General features: G+C 47.7%; 1 protein-coding gene across 2 annotated transcripts in view; it reads left to right on the top strand.

The window, feature by feature from the left end:
• Positions 1–10,832, top strand: part of MEF2B (myocyte enhancer factor 2B) — a 38,670-nt gene extending 27,838 nt beyond the window's left edge. For both annotated transcript variants that reach the window (XM_088672905.1, XM_088672906.1), the window contains exons 4-9: positions 44–172; positions 2,136–2,295; positions 3,127–3,266; positions 4,883–4,994; positions 7,008–7,116; positions 9,460–10,832. In XM_088672905.1, the coding sequence (XP_088529031.1) occupies positions 44–172; positions 2,136–2,295; positions 3,127–3,266; positions 4,883–4,994; positions 7,008–7,116; positions 9,460–9,763 (954 nt within the window). In that variant the 3' untranslated portion in view covers positions 9,764–10,832. The remainder of the gene's footprint in view (positions 1–43; positions 173–2,135; positions 2,296–3,126; positions 3,267–4,882; positions 4,995–7,007; positions 7,117–9,459) is intronic.
• Positions 10,833–19,201: the final 8,369 nt, after the last annotated feature.

Below are 19,201 nucleotides of genomic sequence, written 5' to 3'. Positions count from 1 at the left end.
GTTCCCCCCCCCCAATTCCTGCTCTGTCGCCTGTACTCCATAGACCCTGAAAAGGAAAGGCTTGGGTATTGAAGGTCCCGACCTGGATCTGGAAGAAGCTCTGGAGCCAGCGAGGAAACTGAGGCAATTTGGCGAGGGTGTGGACCTCACGCTGGCCCAACCCAAGCTCTGTGTGAGTAACAGCTTTTAGGGACAGAATGGGCACAGGATTCAGACCATTGATATTGCCTACACTATCTGGGTTTCAGGCAACAGGCAATTCCAGCTCTGCCTGGAAATATTCTGACAAGACAGAGGTACTGTTTGTGGGGGACAGGAAGCAGGCAGGTGTGGAGGACTCCCTGGTCCTAAACGGGGTAACTGTGCCCCTGAAAGACCAGGTGCGCAGCCTGGGAGTCATTTTGGACTCACAGCTGTCCATGGAGGCACAGGTCAATTCTGTGTCCAGGGCAGCTGTTTATCAGCTCCATCTGGTACGCAGGCTGAGTCCCTACCTGCCTGTGGACTGCCTTGCCAGAGTGGTGCATGCTCTGGTTATCTCCTGCTTGGATTACTGCAATGCGCTCTACGTGGGGCTACCTTTGAAGGTGACCCGGAAACTACAACTAACCCAGAATGCGGCAGCTAGACTGGTGACTGGGAGCAGCCGCCGAGACCACATAACACCGGTCTTGAAAGACCTACATTGGCTCCCAGTACGTTTCCGAGCACAATTCAAAGTGTTGGTGCTGACCTTTAAAGTCCTAAACGGCCTTGGTCCAGTATACCTGAAGGAGCGTCTCCACCCCCACCGTTCTGCCCGGACACTGAGGTCCAGTGCCGAGGGCCTTCTGGCGGTTCCCTCACTGCGAGAAGCAAAGCTACAGGGAACCAGGCAGAGGGCCTTCTCGGTAGTGGCACCCGCCCTGTGGAACGCCCTCCCATCAGAGGTCAGAGAGATAAACAACTACCTGACATTTAGAAAATACCTAAAGGCAGCCTTGTTTAGTGAAGTTTTTAATCTGTGATATTTGATGTATTTTAATGTTTGTTGGAAGCCGCCCAGAGTAGCAGGGGAAGCCCAGCCAGATGGGCGGGGTATAAATAATATATTATTAAAGGTAAAGGTAAAGGGGCCCCTGACCATCAGGTCCAGTCGTGTCCGACTCTGGGGTTGTGGCGCTCATCTCACTCTATAGGCCGAGGGAGTCGGCGTTTGTCCGCAGACAGCTTCCGGGTCATGTGGCCAGCATGACAAAGCTGCTTCTGGCGAACCAGAGCAGCGCACAGAAACACCGTTTACCTTCCCGCCAGAGTGGTCCCTATTTCTCTACTTGCACTTTGATGTGCTTTCGAACTGCTAGGTGGGCAGGAGCTGGGACTGAGCAACGGGAGCTCACCCCGTTGCAGGGATTCGAACCGCCAACCTTCTGATCAGCAAGCCCTAGACTCTGTGGTTTAACTCACAGTGCCACCTGGGTCAATATATTATTATTATTATTATTATTATTATTATTATTATTATTATTATTATTATTAAACATTTCTGAACTACAACATGCTTTAAATATAGGTGCTAAGTTATACTCAGAGTAGAGCCCTTGAAAGCAATAGACTTCCATTCGTCCTTTCCTTCATTTTACTCTATTCACCGCCATGCATAAACCACTTGATTGTAAAGACGCACTCTAAGCAGTTTACAAAAGCAAAGCGAAACATTAAAATGGCCCCGAGCAAGAGACTCTCAGGGTCAAAAAAGAGGTCGGAATAGGCCCATATATATGTGGGCTGGAGCAAATGGCTTTTCTTCTTTAAGTCTTCAAAGTTTTTAACCAAGCTCAAGGTTGTCCTCTGACCCAGCCAGATGTATAACTGAAAATCAATCACAGTCAGTCCATCATTTGAAAAATGAGACTTCAGAGCCATCTGGCCCCAAAATGGCAACTAGACTTTCTGTTTTGGCGACTGCAAGGCTGGACCATGCCTGGCTCTTTAAACCCAGAGCGCAGACTCTCTTGGCTTCCAGGGCTGGCTGGTTGCAAGTGGAAGAACGCCCCATCCGGATATTCCCCGGGTTCCGAGTTCGAGAGGCAGCCACAATTCTCAGCGCCACCTTTCCTTGCTTAAAGCTCTTTGTTGCTCCATCTTCCTTTCAGTCTGTCCCTTCCCTCTCCAGCCTGGGAGGGGGGTCGATGAGGACGCCCCCCTCTGGGAGCGAAGGTGGGGCGGCCGGCCCCCGGGAATCCCCTCTCCAGCAGAGCCACCTGCCTAAGCACGCCACCCCTCCAGTGCGGTCTCCAACACCCCTGGGAACAGGTATGTTGCAACCGCAGCAAGAGACCCTCATGGGCTGGGATTGGGGTCGGGGGGGGGCGGGTGTTTCCGAAACTCACCTGGGCACACCAGGACCTGGGAGAGAGCAGGGTTCGAATTCTCACCCAACCATGAATCTCACGGGTTGGTTGGTTGGTTGTTGTTGGGATTGAAGGAGGGAGAGAACCACATAAGATGCCTTCAGGTCCATGGAGGGAAAAGGGGGTATGAATGCAACAAATCAACAAATATTTCTAAATGTTTTAAATATAGCTGTTCAACTGTTTTCACCAATGCCCTTGCTGTTTTCGTTTTGTACACTGCTTCAATTTTCTGGGGTTTTTTTAAAATTTTTATTTTATTCTGTGAACTGCTCTGAGATCTTTCGATGAAGGGCAATTTGTTGTTGTTGTTGTTGTTCTTGTTTATTAATTAAAATCAAGCAGCATATAAATTCCACGAGATAAAAAAAAGAAAGTGGATCATGTGCTTTGATTTATTATTATTATTGCTAATTTTAATTACCCCCAAAAAATATTTTTAAATTGTTGTTCTTCCTGGTCTTTTCTTATTCTTTTTGGAAAACCGTTCATTTAGAAATAAATAAATTAAAAATGAAAAAATTGTCCAGTAGCACCTTAGAGACCAAGTAAGTTTGTTCTGGGTACAGTATAAGCTTTCGTGTGCACACGCACTTCTTCAGATACACATGCTCATTTAGAGTTCTTTTTCACAACCAAACACTATATGAATTTTACGAAATAAATAAAAAATGAAGCGTAAACGTTCTTGGAATTGGGATCCCCTCACCTGTCTGTTTTTCTGCCCCTGCAGGGATGGGCTACCCTCTCTTCTCCCACGGCAACCTGGGTCGGGCAGTGTCGAGCAAGCCCCCTCCTCCACTTTACTTGGGGACTGACCCCCGTCGAGGGGAAGGGCCCCTGTCTGCTGGCAGGAGCCACGTGGTGTCGGCCGTGAGTAGATCGTGGCTCACAAAGCCTCCGTTCTCCTGGGTGGGGCGCTTTTGGGGGATGCCGAGGTTGGGCATCTGCCTGCAGTGGGGTGTGGGGGAGAGGCGAGATAAGAAGAATAGAATCGTACACTTGGAAGGGACCCCCAGGGGTCATCTAGCCCAACCCCCTGCAATATAGGAGTCTCGGCTGAAGCATCCAGGACAGATGGCCACCCAACCTCTGCTGAAAATCCCCAAGGAGAGTCCACAACTTCCCGAGGGAGTGCGTTGTGCTGTCGAACAGCTCTTACTGTCAGAAAATTCTTTCCTATGTTTAGTTGGAATCTCCTTTCATGTAGCTTGAAGCTATGGGTTTGAGTCCTACCCTCCAGAGCAGGAGAAAGTAAGCTTGCTCTCTCTTCTTAGTCTCCTCTTTTCCAAGCTAAACATACCCAGCTCCTTCAACCGTTCCTCATCAGGCTTGGTTTCCAGACCCTTGATCATCTTGGTCGCCCTCCTCTGCACACCTTCCAGCTTCTCAGCATCCTTCTTAAACTGGCCTGCCCAGAACTGGACACAGGACTCCAGGTGGGGTCTGAACAAGGCAGAATAGAGCAGGATTGTGACTTCCCTTGATCTGGTCACTAGACTTCTGTGGATGCGTCACCCTTTTGACAAGTGCAAACTCTCACATTTGTTCCTGTTGATAAGCAAGGGGGCCACCACCTAGTGAATGCAGCCATTCAACATTTTCCACCTAGGCTCTCATTGTGTACACTAAAGCTGCCCGTTCTCATGATTCCACACTACACAGGGTCAGACTGGATGACCCTTGGGTCCCTTCCAGCTCTACGGTTCTATGACTGATTTAATCTGAACCTAGGAAATTATACCCTCCAACTCCCGGATTGAAAAATCCGGGATCAGCTGTGGTGCAGTACTGGCACAGTCACTTCCACGTGCCACGCAGCACTGGAGGCTGCTTCTCCACATGCGTAGAAGCGACTTCCGGTGCCGCTCCGCCCATGTCTGCATGTCTGGGCACCAGAAATCGCTTCTGCGCATGTCCAGACATGTGCAGACAGTTGGGAGCCGGGACATGGCCGCTAGCAGGAGCTTTACGGGATATTTAGAATCATAGAGTTGGAAGAGACCACAAAGGCCATCCAGTCCAACCCCCTGCCAAGCAGAAAACACCATAAAAGCATTCCTGACAGATGGCTGTCAAGTCTCCGCTTAAAGACCTCCAAAGAAGGAGACTCCACCACACTCCTTGGCAGCAAATTCCACTGTTGAACAGCTCTTACTGTCAGGAAGTTCTTCCTAATGTTTAGGTGGAATCTTCTTTCTATATACGGGATATAATCAATTCGGGATAACAGCGGGAAACGGTAACAAAATACGGGGGTTTCCCGCGAAAAACGGGAGGCTTGGCAGCTATGTTTCAGGCAGGGGATGTTCCCAGCCCTGTCTGGAAGGGCATGCTCCACGGCCTTCCCCCAGTGGGGGTCTTTGGTCTAACATTTCAGTGCTGCTCTGTGAGAGGCCCTGCAGTCCCCTTTAGTGTTCACTCCAACTTTGAATGGCATGACCACTGAGTAGCACACTCCTGTGACCCTGGATTATCTCCCCGCACAGCGTTCCTTGTACCCTGGACTTCAGAGCACGAGTCCCGCCTTGTCTACAGGAAGCACCTGTCTCCCAGGGCATGGGCTGCCGGGCTACTACTCCATTTCCTCCAGCCACCCAGGTATGGTTTTGGTCAGCCAATCAGTTGTCACCTTGCTGAGGGCACCAGGGTGGGAACTGCGGAACTCCTGCCCTCAGGCTCAGACCTATCCCCTAGTGAGCTTCTGGGAACTGTAGTTTGTCACCTCCTTCCCGAGCCCTTTTGGGGTGCAGAGCAGAGTAAGCCACCTTAAATCTCTCACCCAGCTAGCTCAGTATTGCTGACACAGACTGGCAGCATCTCTCTGGGGTTTCGGACCTTCCCAGCCTCACCTGAAGAGACTGCCGGAAACAGAACCCAGGACTCTCTGTGTGCAAAGCCTGTGCCCTTCCACTGAACTGCAGCTCTTCCCTTAAAAGTTCCTAGTGCTCATTGTTCTAAATCATGGGTAGGCAAACTAAGGCCCAGGGGCCAGATCCGGCCCAATCGCCTTCTACATCCAGCCCACGGGTGGTCCAGGAATCAGCGTTTTTTTACATGAGTAGAATGTGTCCTTTATTTAAAATGCATCTCTGGGTTATTTGTGGGGCATAGGAATTCATTCACCACCACCCCAAAAAAATATAGTCTGGCCCACCACAAGGTCTGAGGGACAGTGGACCGGCCCCCCGCTGAAAAAGGAAGGAAGGAAGGAAGGAAGGAAGGAAGGAAGGAAGGAAGGAAGGAAGGAAGGAAGGAAGGAAGGAAGGAAGGAAGATTCAGAGCCAATTTGGAGAAAGGAGTTGGACTGTAATTGTGGATATAATGGAGAAAACTCTATTCCAAAAGTTATAAACGTGGGGGAATCCCCACCAAATGTGAATAAATGAACCCAACTTTCCTCAGGCCTCCCAACATAAAGGGGAAAAAAGGTAAAGGGCCCCTGACCATCAGGTCCAGTCGTGTCCGACTCTGGGGTTGCGGCGCTCATCTCGCTCTATAGACCAAGGGAGCCGGCGTTTGTCCGCAGACAGCTTCCAGGTCATGTGGCCAGCATGACAAAGCTGCTTCTGGCGAACCAGAGCAGCGCACGGAAACGAGCAACAGGAGCTCACCCCGTTGCAGGGATTCGAACCGCCGACCTTCTGATCAGCAAGCCCTAGGCTCTGTGGTTTAACCCACAGCGCCACCTGGGTCGGTTAAAGGGGAAAGGGAAGGATTGAGTTTTGCCAGCCTGACTGCTAATGACCAAAATCAAGTTCTTCTTTTACCAGCCACTCAGTGTTCTCCGTGGAGAACGTTATGTAATATGTTTGAATGTTGAATGTGTTATGTCTAGAGTCAATGGATAAAACAAACACTATTAGATGTTCTGCTGGATGAAATGTTTAATGTTTATTGGAGCTGGATTTGTTTAAAAACCAGTAACAGACCCTCCAAGTGTCCCTAATTTCCAGGGACGGTCCCGGATTTACAGAAGCCATCCCGGTTTCTGATTTGATCCCGGAATGTCCCACTTTTCTTAGGGCATCCCTATTTTCAAGGTCAAAATGTTGGAGGCAATGGCAGTGTTTCCCTATAATCCTCAAGAGAAATGTTGGCGGGCATGGAATAGGGCACCTGTATTTTCATCAGATAAATGTTGGAGAATGTCCCTATTTTAATTGGAGAAACGTTGGAGGGTATGCAATAAAAACTGGTTTTTTAAAAAAAGATTCAGAGCAGATAATAGGAAGAGCCTTATTCACCCATTTCATAGTTAAACTGTGGAACTCCCTCCCACAGGAGGCAGCAATGGGCGGCAACCTGGATGGCTTTAAAAGAGGACTGGACAGATTCATGGATTGGGAGAGAGCTATTGATAGCTAGTAAGCACAATGGCAATGTTCTGCCCCCACGGCAGCGATGCTGGGAGGACAGGGTACTGGGGCATTTCTGGTGGTCTTAAAGCGAGAAAGGCAGGGGTGCGCAGCAGCCCACAGCCCAAAATGTTTCCCCCTCCGCTAGCCCACAGGAGGTTTCCCGTCCCAGCTGAGATCACGGTTACTTCCCTCCCGTCTCCAGAGACCCTCAAATCCCGACGCTCTTCTCCTTTCCCCAACAACTGTCCTGCAGAGTTTGCCCCTGGCGACGGACCTTCTTCGCACGCCTTCGGCCTGCAGGCGAGCGCAGTGTCCACTTGGCCGCACCGAGAGATGTCCGCCTCCTCCCACCCAGCGCTGGGGTAAGAGAGAACGGGGGCGGGGCGGTCCCTCCACCTGGGAGAAAGGGCCTAGGCAGCGGCCTACAACCTCCAGATATGCCTGGAAGTGTGACTGTGTGCAACAGAGATACCATATTTTTCGCTCCAAAAGAAGCACCTAATTTTTAGAAGAGGAAAGGGGGAAAGCCCTGTTTTTGGAGGGGATCAGCTCACAGTTGGGCAGCTTCTTTTGCAAAGGGGGAAAGCTCCATTTTTGAGGATCAGCTCAAAGTTGTTGAGCTTACCTTGCAAAGGGAAAAAAAAATCCTGTTTTTATGGGGTTCAACTCATAGTTCTGCAGCTTTTTAAGGAAAGGAAAAGGAGCCATTTCTACAGTTTCCAGACAGATAATCTAATCAGCCAGTCACATGTCGCTGGGGAAACAAGCAGCCTCCACCTGCAGAGCATTCAACAATGGAAACCTGGGCAAGGGGGTGGGGCCGGGAAGGGAGCTAGCGTCCCTTATCTCCCTCCCCAATCTCTTGCAATCAGCTGCTGAGTGGGTTCCTTTCAACACCCTCTTTCCCTCTTGTTAGCCTTTAGTTCTTTCTTTAAATAATTAAAAGAAGAAGAAGCATGACCTGCTTTTCGGCAATTTGGCTCCAGGGACCACGTATTCGCTGCATAAGACACACAGACATTTCCTCTTACTTTTTAGAAGGAAAAAAGTGTGTCTTATGGAGCAAAAAATACGGTAAGCCATGGGGTTGCAGCCTGCTGAAGAGTCATTTACTTTATTCATATATTGAAGATATTTATACATACTGCTACTCGGAACAAGAAATCAGAGTGCCGCCCATGGCTGTGCGTTTTAAAATTTCCTTTTTGTAACATATATAAAGCAGAGAGAACGATGACAACAGCAAACAGAAATCAAAAGAGTGAAAGCAAAACTGTAAAATAGGCACGCAGGATGAGCACTGTTGTGTGTGGGTTACAGTAGCAATGTCCAAGTAAAGGATATTAGTGTTGGCTGATCATAGAATTGTCAAGTTGGAAGGGACCCCCAGGGGCCATCTAGTCCAACCCCATTATGCAGGAGAGTTCCAGATTTGCCAGGCTTGCGGCAAACATTGTCTTGAGAAATGATGCTCCCGCTGTATATGTCAGAAAGGAAAGCCCAGCCACATGAAGAATGTCTGGAGGTTCTAGCCATGTTGAAATCTCAAATTGCGCCTCGTTTTCTCCATTCTAGCCGTTTTCCAGAGTGAGTGGCGCCAAGTGTCCAGCATAAGACTTGGGACTGTTTTCCATTGAGCTGCAATAGCTATTTATTCCACCAAGATAATAGACAAGACCAGTCCTCCCCCCCAATAGATTTGATTAAAGTTTGAAATATATATATGCAAAGGTTAATATTAAATATCTGATATCTTTTTATCAAAGGTCAAAGAAATGAATGCAAATAAAAACACAAACTCAATGGATGTGGGTGGGAGAAAAGGAAAGGGGGGGAGAGAGGGTTTTTTGGGGGGGGAATGACTCTGCAATTCAAGGAGAAATTTAGGAATACCCCTGGACCAACGAAATGTGGAAGTCTACCACAGGTAAAGTTCTCAAAAGGCCTCTGTGAGCCTGGATAGTTCATCAGCTTAGACCATGTTGCTGATAAGGCCAAGGTTGTAGGTTCAATCCCTGTAAGGGACAGCTGCACATTCCTGCATTGAAGGGGGTTGGGCTAGATGACCCTCAGGGTCCCTTCCAACTCTACAATTCTGATTCTATGATCTCAAGCAAGCAAAAAACCGACCTCTTCATTCCCTGCCAGTGAGCCGGGAGTGCCCTCTTGGGTGAGGTTTTGCTGCCACCTTGTGGCACCTTTGTTCAATGATGCCTCTGAGTCTCAGGTCCTAATTCTGCACCCTCATTTTCTAAGCTGCCAGGAGGCACAAATCAGAGGGCCAGTTCTCAGCGACATCCCTTGAGATTTATGTGTGTCTTTGGAACTATTTGCACGTTTGAGGATGGAAGCTGAAGTTGCAGGCTGGGGGGGGGGGCACACCCAGAAGGTTTCATCCGGCCAAGTTTCACTCTTGAGTACCCTCCCTGAAATGAGCGGGCCGAAGCTATTCATCTCTGCCCATGCGCTCTGAATAGAACCAAGAATGGAAACCAACTCTTTGCTGCCAGGCCCAATTGTCAGTGCCCATCGGCCACGAAAGCTGCACAGGAGCCTCTATGTGCAAGAGCAGTCTACCCCAGAACATAACGTTTCTTAGGGACAAGGAGCCAGCAATCCAGAAAGCCAACAAGTGCCTTGCTTGCCTTTCAAATAAGAATGTTGGGAACCACTATACCCCCCCTCTTTTCTTGTATTCCCTGCAGAGCAATGGGTCGAATCGGCGATCAGCCCACGCTAGTATCTGGCTCGCCTCCCCTGCGCCTGCCCATCAGTGTCAAGTCCGAACGGGCTTCCCCGACGGCCCCGTGTGCCTCGACTGCCCCCCAGGCCTCTCAGGGCGCACACCCTTCGCACGCCGATGTCCCCATGGACCTACACTCCCGAGATGACTACATCAAGGCTTACCATTACTCTCTCCTCCTCTCCCGCCCTCTGGCAGATGAGCAGAGGCACCCCGGTTTCCCCACACGTCGCCCACAACCTGCTATGGATGAGTGGCAGAGATAGTGGCAGGCTCACATGTACGGATGGAGCGAGGGAGCGAGCATCTGCCTGAATGTGGTTGTGTGAATGTGTGTGAGAGCAGACTTTCTGTGGCCTTGAGCGTTCACGGGGAGTTTTCTCCAAGGATTTGGGGGAGCAAATTCTCCCAAATTTGGGGGAGCGTGCTAGTTGCTCACACGCACAAAATCAAAACGGTGCCAATGGGTTGCTTGGCCAATGATATTCTACACAGAGTAGACCCATTGGCATTAATACAAATACAGTAAGTAATTCGTGTCATTTTAATTGCAAGGGGTTTCGTCCAATGTTAGTCCTCCTCAGAACAGATCCTTTGAAATGAATCAATATGGCTCACTTTGTTCTATTAATTGCAGGGGTCGACTCTTGAGTAGGAAGTATGTAGTTGGATGAAACCCAGTGGATTTACTCTGAGTAGCCTGGACATTTTGCCTCTCAGCTCAGCTCCGGCAAATGTTAGAAACATGCTCCCAATTTTAAAATGAAAGCTGGGGATTTGGAGGTTACAGCTCGTGGGGGGGGGACTTCCCCTCATTGCCCACCCCTCGTGGGCACCCATAGGTGGGGCAATTTGGGAAAGCAACTGAAAGAAAAGATGGGATTGTTGTTTCCCCACTGCCTGTTTCATCTAAATCTCCAGAGATTTGGGAGGAAAGTCCCCCCTCGGAAAAAACAAACAAAAAGGGATTGACAGCAGATTTCAGGGTTTATAAAAGCAAATTGTTTCACCCCATTATGTATAAATCACTTGCGGAATTACTGGCAGCAAGCTCTGGTGAGGCCCCCCGGGCTTAGAAAAAGGGTTGAGAGGAAATCCACAAAGGAGGAGGACTATCACTGACTTCTTGCTCCAGCAGCTAAATGGAACCTCACTGTGCAAGGGCAGTATACCTTAGAATACAATGGACGATGCCTTTGGTAAGTTTTCCTGTTTTTGAGATAAGAGGGAGAAGACCAGGGAGCCAGGAGCGGAACCAGGGCCAGTTTGCAACATGGTGAAGAGATTGCACCCATCCCAAAAGTAAATAAATAAATGACTGAACATGTAAATCTTGAACACTGCAGGTGTGTCTTGCATTGGAGTCCGTGGATGTAGTAAATAAACAAACAAATGTCCTGTGCTGTGGGGAGAATCACACGTAACCCCCACCCCACATAATCACATGATGCAGCATGCACACACTATTTGGATGGCAATTTCCATCAACTTTGGGGGTGGGCAGCCCCCTCAAATATTTTATGGGGGGGCGTCGAAGGGACCTCAGCCCGTAGGAGTTGGCTCCTATGCACAGAAGACAAAATCAGAACAGGTAAAAAAGTAGCAAAATGAGTTTCAACAGGGACTAATAATAATAATAATAATAATAATAATAATAATAATAATATAAATTTATACCCCGCCCATCTGGCTGGGTTTCCCCAGCCACTCTGGGCGGCTTCCAACAGTCATTAAAATACAGTAATCTATTAAACATTAAAAGCTTCCCTAAACATGTAAGGTTCTTCACTTAGGCTGGAAAAAACAACAAATGCACAATATAAAATGGGGAACACCTGGCTTGCGAGTAGTATAAGGAAAAAGGATATTGGGGTCTTGGTGGACCACCAGCTTAACATGAGTCCACGGTGCGATGCAGCAGCAAAAAAAGCTAACACCATTCTAGGCTGCATCCACATAAATCTAGCGTCCTGATCAAGGGAAGTCCTAGTCCAGGCATTCCCAAACTGCGGCCCTCCAGATGTTTCGGCCTACAACTCCCATGATTCCTAGCTAACAGGACCAGTGGTCGGGGAAGATGGGGATTGTCGTCCAAAACATCTGGAGGGCTGAAATTTGGGGGTGCCTGTCCTAGTCCCGCTCTGTTCTGCCTTGGTCAGACCACACCTGGAGTCCTGTGTCAACTTCTGGGCACCACAATTTAAGAAGGATGTTGGCAAGCTGGAAGGTGAGCAGAGGAGGGTGAACAATCTTGTAAATCTCTTTGAGGTTTATTTAAAACAATAAATAGGTGTGTAATAAATGTTATGAAATCAACCCCACCCCCTAAGAATAAAAATGGCTAGCAGGGGGATGTTTTTTGGGGGAAATAAACCTCGGGTACACACCTGGAGAAATGACAAAGAGAGGAAATTTGACAAACCAGTTGCCTTGAATAACAGCAGGGCATCTCCTGTTTTCTAGAGAGGGTTTGCTGATTGGCACCCTCTCATTAGCATATATGCAAATTGGGCCATTCCTAGACTGCACAATTCTTGGCTGGGGCTTGTTTGCGTGAAGTCTGGGTTTGCTATGGCAACCAGCCAGTTTTGAATAGAACCACAGAGAGAGAGGTTCACAGGTGTGTGTGTGTGTAAGAGGAACTGTGAGGTTGAAACCCTATTTGATAAACAATTAAAAACAATTTCTGCATAAATGCACTACATCGAAGCTAAATCTTGCTATCAGTACTTCCTCTGTGGTTTGTTTTGTTTTTAATTTTAAATGATATCAGATCTGGAACATAGAAAGCTGGTTTCCATTCTGAGTTAGGCCATTGGTCCAGCTAGCTTAGTATGGCCTGCACTGACTGGCAGCATCTCCTTGGAGCTGTGGAGGGGACCCTTTTCCACAGGCCGGCCTGGAGTTTAAAAAGTGGATTTCCCCTAAACATTAGAAAGGACTTCCTGCTGGTGTGTTCTGTTCCACAGTAGAATGGAAGGTGGGGAACTCTCTGCTACTGGATATTTTTTAACCAGAAGCTAACGATTCCCTGAATCTGTTGTGGGTTTGACAAGATGACGCTTTGAGGATCCTTACACCTTGCTTCTCCATTCCCGGATCTGATCCATTAAAACACCTACAATTAACCAACCAGGGTGTCTTTAACCGGCAAACAGCCCTGATGGAATTTTTTAAAATTATCATTTGTTTTGTTTTTGTTGTGGCTGAACTGAATGCAAAAGAAAAGTTGGTAGATTTGAGGGCTTTAAATACGATCAAACAATTTATATCGTCAACAACAAAAAATGGGTGGAAGCTCTCTGCTACCCTAACCGCTAAATACAATTGACATTTTGTTTATTAAAGGATATGTTGCTAGTCCATTCACAGAGTGGCTAGGGAGACTCAGCCAGATGGGCAGGGTACAAATAAATTATTATTATTATTACAGTGGTACCTCAGTTTAAGTACACAATTGGTTCCGGAAGTCCGTACTTAACCTGAAGCGTACTTAACCTGAAGCGAACTTTCCCATTGAAAGTAATGGAAAGTGGATTAATCCGTTCCAGACAGGTCCGTGCAGTACTTCAACTGAAAGTACTCAAACCGAAGCCTACATAAACCGAGGTATGACTGTATTATTATTATTATTATTATTATTATTATTATTATTATTATCATCATCAACCTTGTAAGATAATGAACACAATGAGACGAAGACACAGCAGCAAAAGAGCTCGTCTAATTAGAACCAGCAGGTATCTGAAGAAGTGTGCATGCACACGAAAGCTCATACCAATGACAAACTTAGTTGGTCTCTAAGGTGCTACTGGGAGGATTTTTTTTTTATTTTGTTAGAACCAGCATGGTTACAGTTTTGGATTAGGATCTGGGAAGCCTGGGTTCAAACTGGCCATAAAGCTCTGTGGGTGACTTCTCAGTTGAGCCTAGATCAAAAATGATTATGAGGCTCTGGGCAGGAAGTTGAAGCAATTAGATGCACAAATTGTCATCTCTTCTGTCCTCCCAGTTGAACGACATGGCCCAGGGAGAGAGGGAAAAATAGGGGAAGTGAACAACTGGCTTTGCAAATGGTGCAAACAGGAACGGTTTGGATTCCTAGATCACGGTCTGCAGTTTCTTGAAGATGGACTTCTGGCAAGTGATGGACTGCACCTCACAAAAGTTGGGAGGAATGTTTTTGCCACAAAACTCAAAAACCTCATCAGGAGGGCTTTAAACTGACATGTGGGGGAGGGAGACAGTGGTCCTGAAGGTAGGAGTCTATCAAATGCTGAAGATGATCATCCAAATGTCAAGGACCAAATGGAGCAAGCAGCATGCAGACCTAGTGGTGGGACGAAAATATCCTTAAATAAGAGACATGGGGGAATGATCAACGGTCTTCAATGTCTGTATACTAATGCACAGAGCATGGGAAATAAACAAGATGAACTTGAGCTCTTGGTACAGCAAACTAAATATGACATAATAGGCATCACTGAAACCTGGTGGGATGAGTCTCATGACTGGAATGTAGTAATAGAGGGATACAATCTATTTAAGAGAAATAGACCAAACAGGAAAGGAGGAGGAGTAGCTTTATATGTTAGGGATATGTATACCTGTGAAGAGATCCAGGATTTAAAACTTCAAAGCCAAATTGAGAGTATCTGGGTCAAAATTAAGGGAGAGAAAAACAACAGTGATCTCATTGTGGGAGTTTACTATAGATCCCCAAGCCAAACTGAGGACACAGATGATGCCTTCCTGGAACAGATGGCCAAGCATTCCAAAGGAAGTGAGATAGTAGTAATGGGGGATTTCAACTATCCTGATATTTGTTGGATGTCAAACTCAGCCAAGAGCATAAGGTCGAACAGATTCCTCACTGGCCTTGCAGACAACTTCATTGTCCAGAAAGTGGGAGAAGCAACAAGAGGATCAGCCATTTTAGATCTGGTCCTAACCAATAGTGATGACTTGGTTAGTGGGGTAGAAGTGGCAGGATCATTAGGTGGGAGTGACCATGCTCTTCTGGAGTTTATTATCCAGCGGAAAGGAGCAACCAAGCATACTAAGGTCCAAATTCTAGACTTTAAGAAAGCCGACTTCAGAAAACTTAGGGAAACGCTGGGTGAAATCCCATGGACAGTAATACTAAAAGGGAAGGGAGTTCATGATGGTTGGGAGTTTGTTAAAAGGGAGATATTAAAAGCACAACTTCAGGCAATACCAATGAGACGGAAACATGGAAGGTGCCTAAAGAAGCCAGGCTGGCTATCTAAAGAACTTTTGACTGAGTTAAGATTTAAAAGGGATATGTACAAAAAATGGAAAAGGGGGGAAATCTCCAGAGAGGAATTCAAACATATAGCCAGCACGTGTAGAGACAAAGTCAGAAAAGCTAAAGCACAGAATGAACTCAGGCTCGCTAGAGAGGTTAAAAGCAACAAAAAGGGCTTTTATGGGTATGTCCGTAGCAAAAGGAAAAACAAGGAAACAGTGGGGTCACTCAGAGGAGAAGATGATGAAATGCCCAGTCAGCCTGACATCAATACCAGGAAAGATTCTAGAGCAGATCATTAAGCAAACAGTCTGTGAGCACCTAGAAAGAAACTCTGTGATCACTAAAAGTCAGCATGGGTTCCTGAAAAATAAGTCATGTCAGACTAATCTGATCTCATTTTTTGACAGAATTACAAGCCTGGTAGATGAAGGGAACGCTGTGGATGTAGCCTATCTTGATTTCAGCAAGGCCTTTGACAAGGTGCCCCATGATATTCTTGTAAAGAAGCTGGTAAAATGTGGGCTAGACAATGCTACCATTCAGTGGATTTGTAACTGGCTTACTGACCGAACCCAAAGGGTGCTCATCAATGGCTCCTCCTCATCCTGGAGAGTAGTGACTAGTGGGGTGCCACAGGGTTCTGTCTTGGGCCCAGTCTTGTTCAACATCTTTATCAGTGACTTGGATGATGGGCTTGAGGGCATCCTGAGCAAGTTTGCAGATGACACCAAATTGGGAGGGGTGGCTAACACCCCAGAGGACAGGATCACACTTCAGAATGACCTTAACAGATTAGACAACTGGGCCAAAGCAAACAAGATGAATTTTAACAAGGAGAAATGTAAAGTACTACACTTGGGCAAAAAAAATGAAAGGCACAAATACAGGATGGGAGACACCTGGCTTGAGAGCAGTACATGTGAAAAGGATCTAGGAGTCTTGGTAGACCACAAACTTGACATGAGTCAGCAGTGTGATGCAGCAGCTAAAAAAGCCAATGCAATTCTGGGCTGCATCAATAGGAGTATAGCATCTAGATCAAGGGAAGTAATAGTACCACTGTATTCTTCTCTGGTCAGACCTCACCTGGAGTACTGTGTCCAGTTCTGGGCACCACAGTTCAAGAAGGATACTGATAAGCTGGAACGTGTCCAGAAGAGGGCAACCAAAATGGTCAAAGGCCTGGAAACGATGCCTTATGAGGAACGGCTTAGGGAGCTGGGTATGTTTAGCCTGGAGAAGAGAAGGTTAAGGGGTGATATGATAACCATGTTCAAATATATAAAAGGATGTCATATAGAGGAGGGAGAAAGGTTGTTTTCTGCTGCTCCAGAGAAGCGGACACGGAGCAACGGATTCAAACTACAAGAAAGAAAATTCCACCTAAACATTAGGAAGAACTTCCTGACAGTAAGAGCTGTTCGCCAGTGGAATTTGCCTGTCTCAAGAGACAATGGAGTGTGCCTCCGGGGGTGAAGTCAAACAACTGCATTAGCAGGACCAAAGTGGCCTCCCCAAAGCGCAAGCCTTGGACCGTGTGTCTGGAAGTCCTGGGCTGCCCAGATGACAAGACCTGCTTCTTGGACTTGCTGAGGTGGCCTGAAGGAAAGCAGCTTGGCACCAGCTTGGCTGCGGGAGTTGCCAGAAGGAAACGTACAGGACCCCCTCTAACCGCCCTAGGGACCCCAGTCTGGATTTGTGTAGGGTTTAATCCAGGAGTCTCCAAACTAAGGCCCGGGGGCCGGATGCGGCTCAATCACCTTCTAAATCCGGCCCACGGACGGTCCAGGAATCAGCATGTTTTTACATGAGTAGAATGTGTTCTTTTATTTAAAATGCATCTCTGGGTTATTTGTGGGGCATAGGAATTCATTATTATTTTTTCAAAATATAGTCCGGCCCCCCACAAGTTCTGAGGGACAGTGGACCAGCCCCCTGCTGAAAAAGTTTGCTGACCCCTGGTTTAATCCTTGGCCTTTGCTTCCCTGAAAAGATCCCACAAAGCGGTGGAGGTTTAGGATCAGAGTTTTCCTTCTCCTGCTTTAGGATCAGAGTTTTCTCTCCACCCTTCCCAGGTGGACGAGCCCCACCTGCCCCTCACTTCCCTCTATAGCACATGCAGAAACTGCCTTCTTGACCATTGGACCCCCTCTTGGTCTTGTCCACTCCCTCTGTCCTGGCTTCGCATGCAGGGGAAGCCCCTTACTCATAGAGGGTTTGAGACCCATCAACTCCCCTCACCTGATTTAGCCAGCCAATCAACGCTGTTCCAGGATTGTGGCCGCTGTCGCCTGCTGACAGCATCTAGGAGCCACAGGTGAGAGTTGGGTGCAGGTGGGGGGGTCAAAGGTGGGAAAACAACCCCAAAAGGAGCACAATGTGTGTCCCCCCCAAAAAAAGAGGTACTACCGTTCACCCAACACCCCATGCACCCTGGTTGGAAATAAGTGTTCTAATAAAATACGATTTCTTCAGGAGGAATTCCCTTTGAGGTTTTCAAACCAAACTCAATAATGGAGTGAATTAAGCCAAAACGGGCTTGGACCAATGCCCCTTTATCCCACTAGAGGTCGCTGATTTCAGCCAGCAATCTGAATTGGCCAGTGAATGAGAGGGATTTTTGCTTTTGGTTACTGAATCATCTAAATATTTTAAAGCAGGTTGAGAGGTGAGGGGTCACCTAGCCACAAACTGGGGGTAGGTGGGCTGCTTTAATGTCACCCCCCTCTTTTCATCCATTAGCTGTGAATATATTGATTCAACTCCTGCTGTTTGGAATTCAAATTTTCCCAGTCAGTAGAATCTAGATAAGACTTTTTAATTTGCTGATTTCTCAACCTTCCCCTTTTATTTTAAGCAACTTTGTTTCATTTCATGGTGAATTTTATCGCCACAGGCTGCATTACTGATCTTATAAAATCGTAGAGTTGGAAGGTACCACCAAGGGTCACCTAGTCCAACCCCCTGCAAGGCAGGAATCTCAGCTAAAGCATCCAGGACAGATGACCATCCAACCTCTGCTTAAAAGCATCCAAGGGAGGAGAGGCCACCACCTCCCGAGGGAGTCTGCTCTTGTTGAAAGGCTCTTACTGTTGAAAGTTCTTCCTGATACTGAATCATAATCTGCCTCTCTTGTTTTTTCCTCGTATTTCATAGAATCATAGAGTTGGAAGAGACCACAAGGGCCATCCAGTCCAACCCCCTGCCAAGCAGGAAACACCATCAAAGCATTCCTGACAGATGGCTGTCAAGCCTCCGCTTAAAGACCTCCAAAGAAGGAGACTCCACCACACTCCTTGGTAGCAAATTCCACTGCCAAACAGCTCTTACTATCAGGAAGTTCTTCCTAATCTTTAGGTGGAATCTTCTTTCTTGTAGCTTGAATCCATTGCTCCGTGTCCGCTTCTCTGGAGCAGCAGAAAACAACCTTTCAGCCTCCTCTATCTGACATCCTTTTATATATTTGAACATGGCTATCATATCACCCCTTAACCTTCTCTTCTCCAGGCTAAACATACCCAGCTCCCTAAGCCGTTCCTCATAAGGCATCGTTTCCAGGCCTTTGACCATTTGGGTTGCCCTCTTCTGGACACGTTCCAGCTTGTAAGTATCCTTCTTGAACTGTGGTGCCCAGAACTGGACACAGTACTCCAGGTTGCAGTTGAGGAGCAGTTGAAGGAGCTGGGTAAGATATTTTTTTTGGGGGGGGGTCGTTTAATCTCACTGTAAACAAGTGGTACAGTGGCAATAAAGTATTTCTATAAGTTTAGCCTGGAAAAGAGACTGAGATTGAGAGGAGATAGGAGAGCCATCTCCAAATATATTAAGGGCTGTCCCATGGAAGAGGGAGCATGCTTGTTTTCTCCTGCTCTGGAGGGTAGGACTCGAACCCATGGCTTCAAGTCACAAGAAACAAGATTCTGACTCAACATCAGGAAAAACTTTCGTTGTTAGACAGCAGAATGGTCTCCCTCTGGAGGTGGACTCTCCTTCCTTGGAGATTTTTAAGTTCAGGTTAAAACCTAGTCCAAACCCCTGGTGCCGGGTTTGGGACTAGACAACCCCTTAGAGTCCCTTCCAACTCTACAATTCTGTCAGGGGCGTAGCCAGGATGAAAATCAGGGGGGGGCAAGGGGCGGGGAGCAAGGGGCGGGGCCAAGGGGCGGGGGCGGGGCCACATCAGAGCAGCCCGAAATCGGGCTGCTCCGACTCCCTCCTCCCCCTCCGCGATAGGAAGGGACGAGGGGGAGCCAGGATCAGCCCGAAATCGGGCTGCTCCGACTCCCTCCTCCCCCTCCACGATCGGAAGGGACGAGGGGGAGCCAGGATCAGCCCGAAATCGGGCTGCTCCGACTCCCTCCTCCCCCTCCACGATCGGAAGGGGCGAGGGGGAGCTAGGATCAGCCCGAAATCGGGCTGCTCCGACTCCCTC

The sequence above is a fragment of the Zootoca vivipara genome, chromosome 6, assembly GCF_965207765.1.
Source record: "Zootoca vivipara chromosome 6, rZooViv2.hap1.1, whole genome shotgun sequence".
Taxonomy (NCBI): domain Eukaryota; kingdom Metazoa; phylum Chordata; class Lepidosauria; order Squamata; family Lacertidae; genus Zootoca; species Zootoca vivipara.
This window is presented reverse-complemented; position numbering and strand designations above follow the sequence as displayed.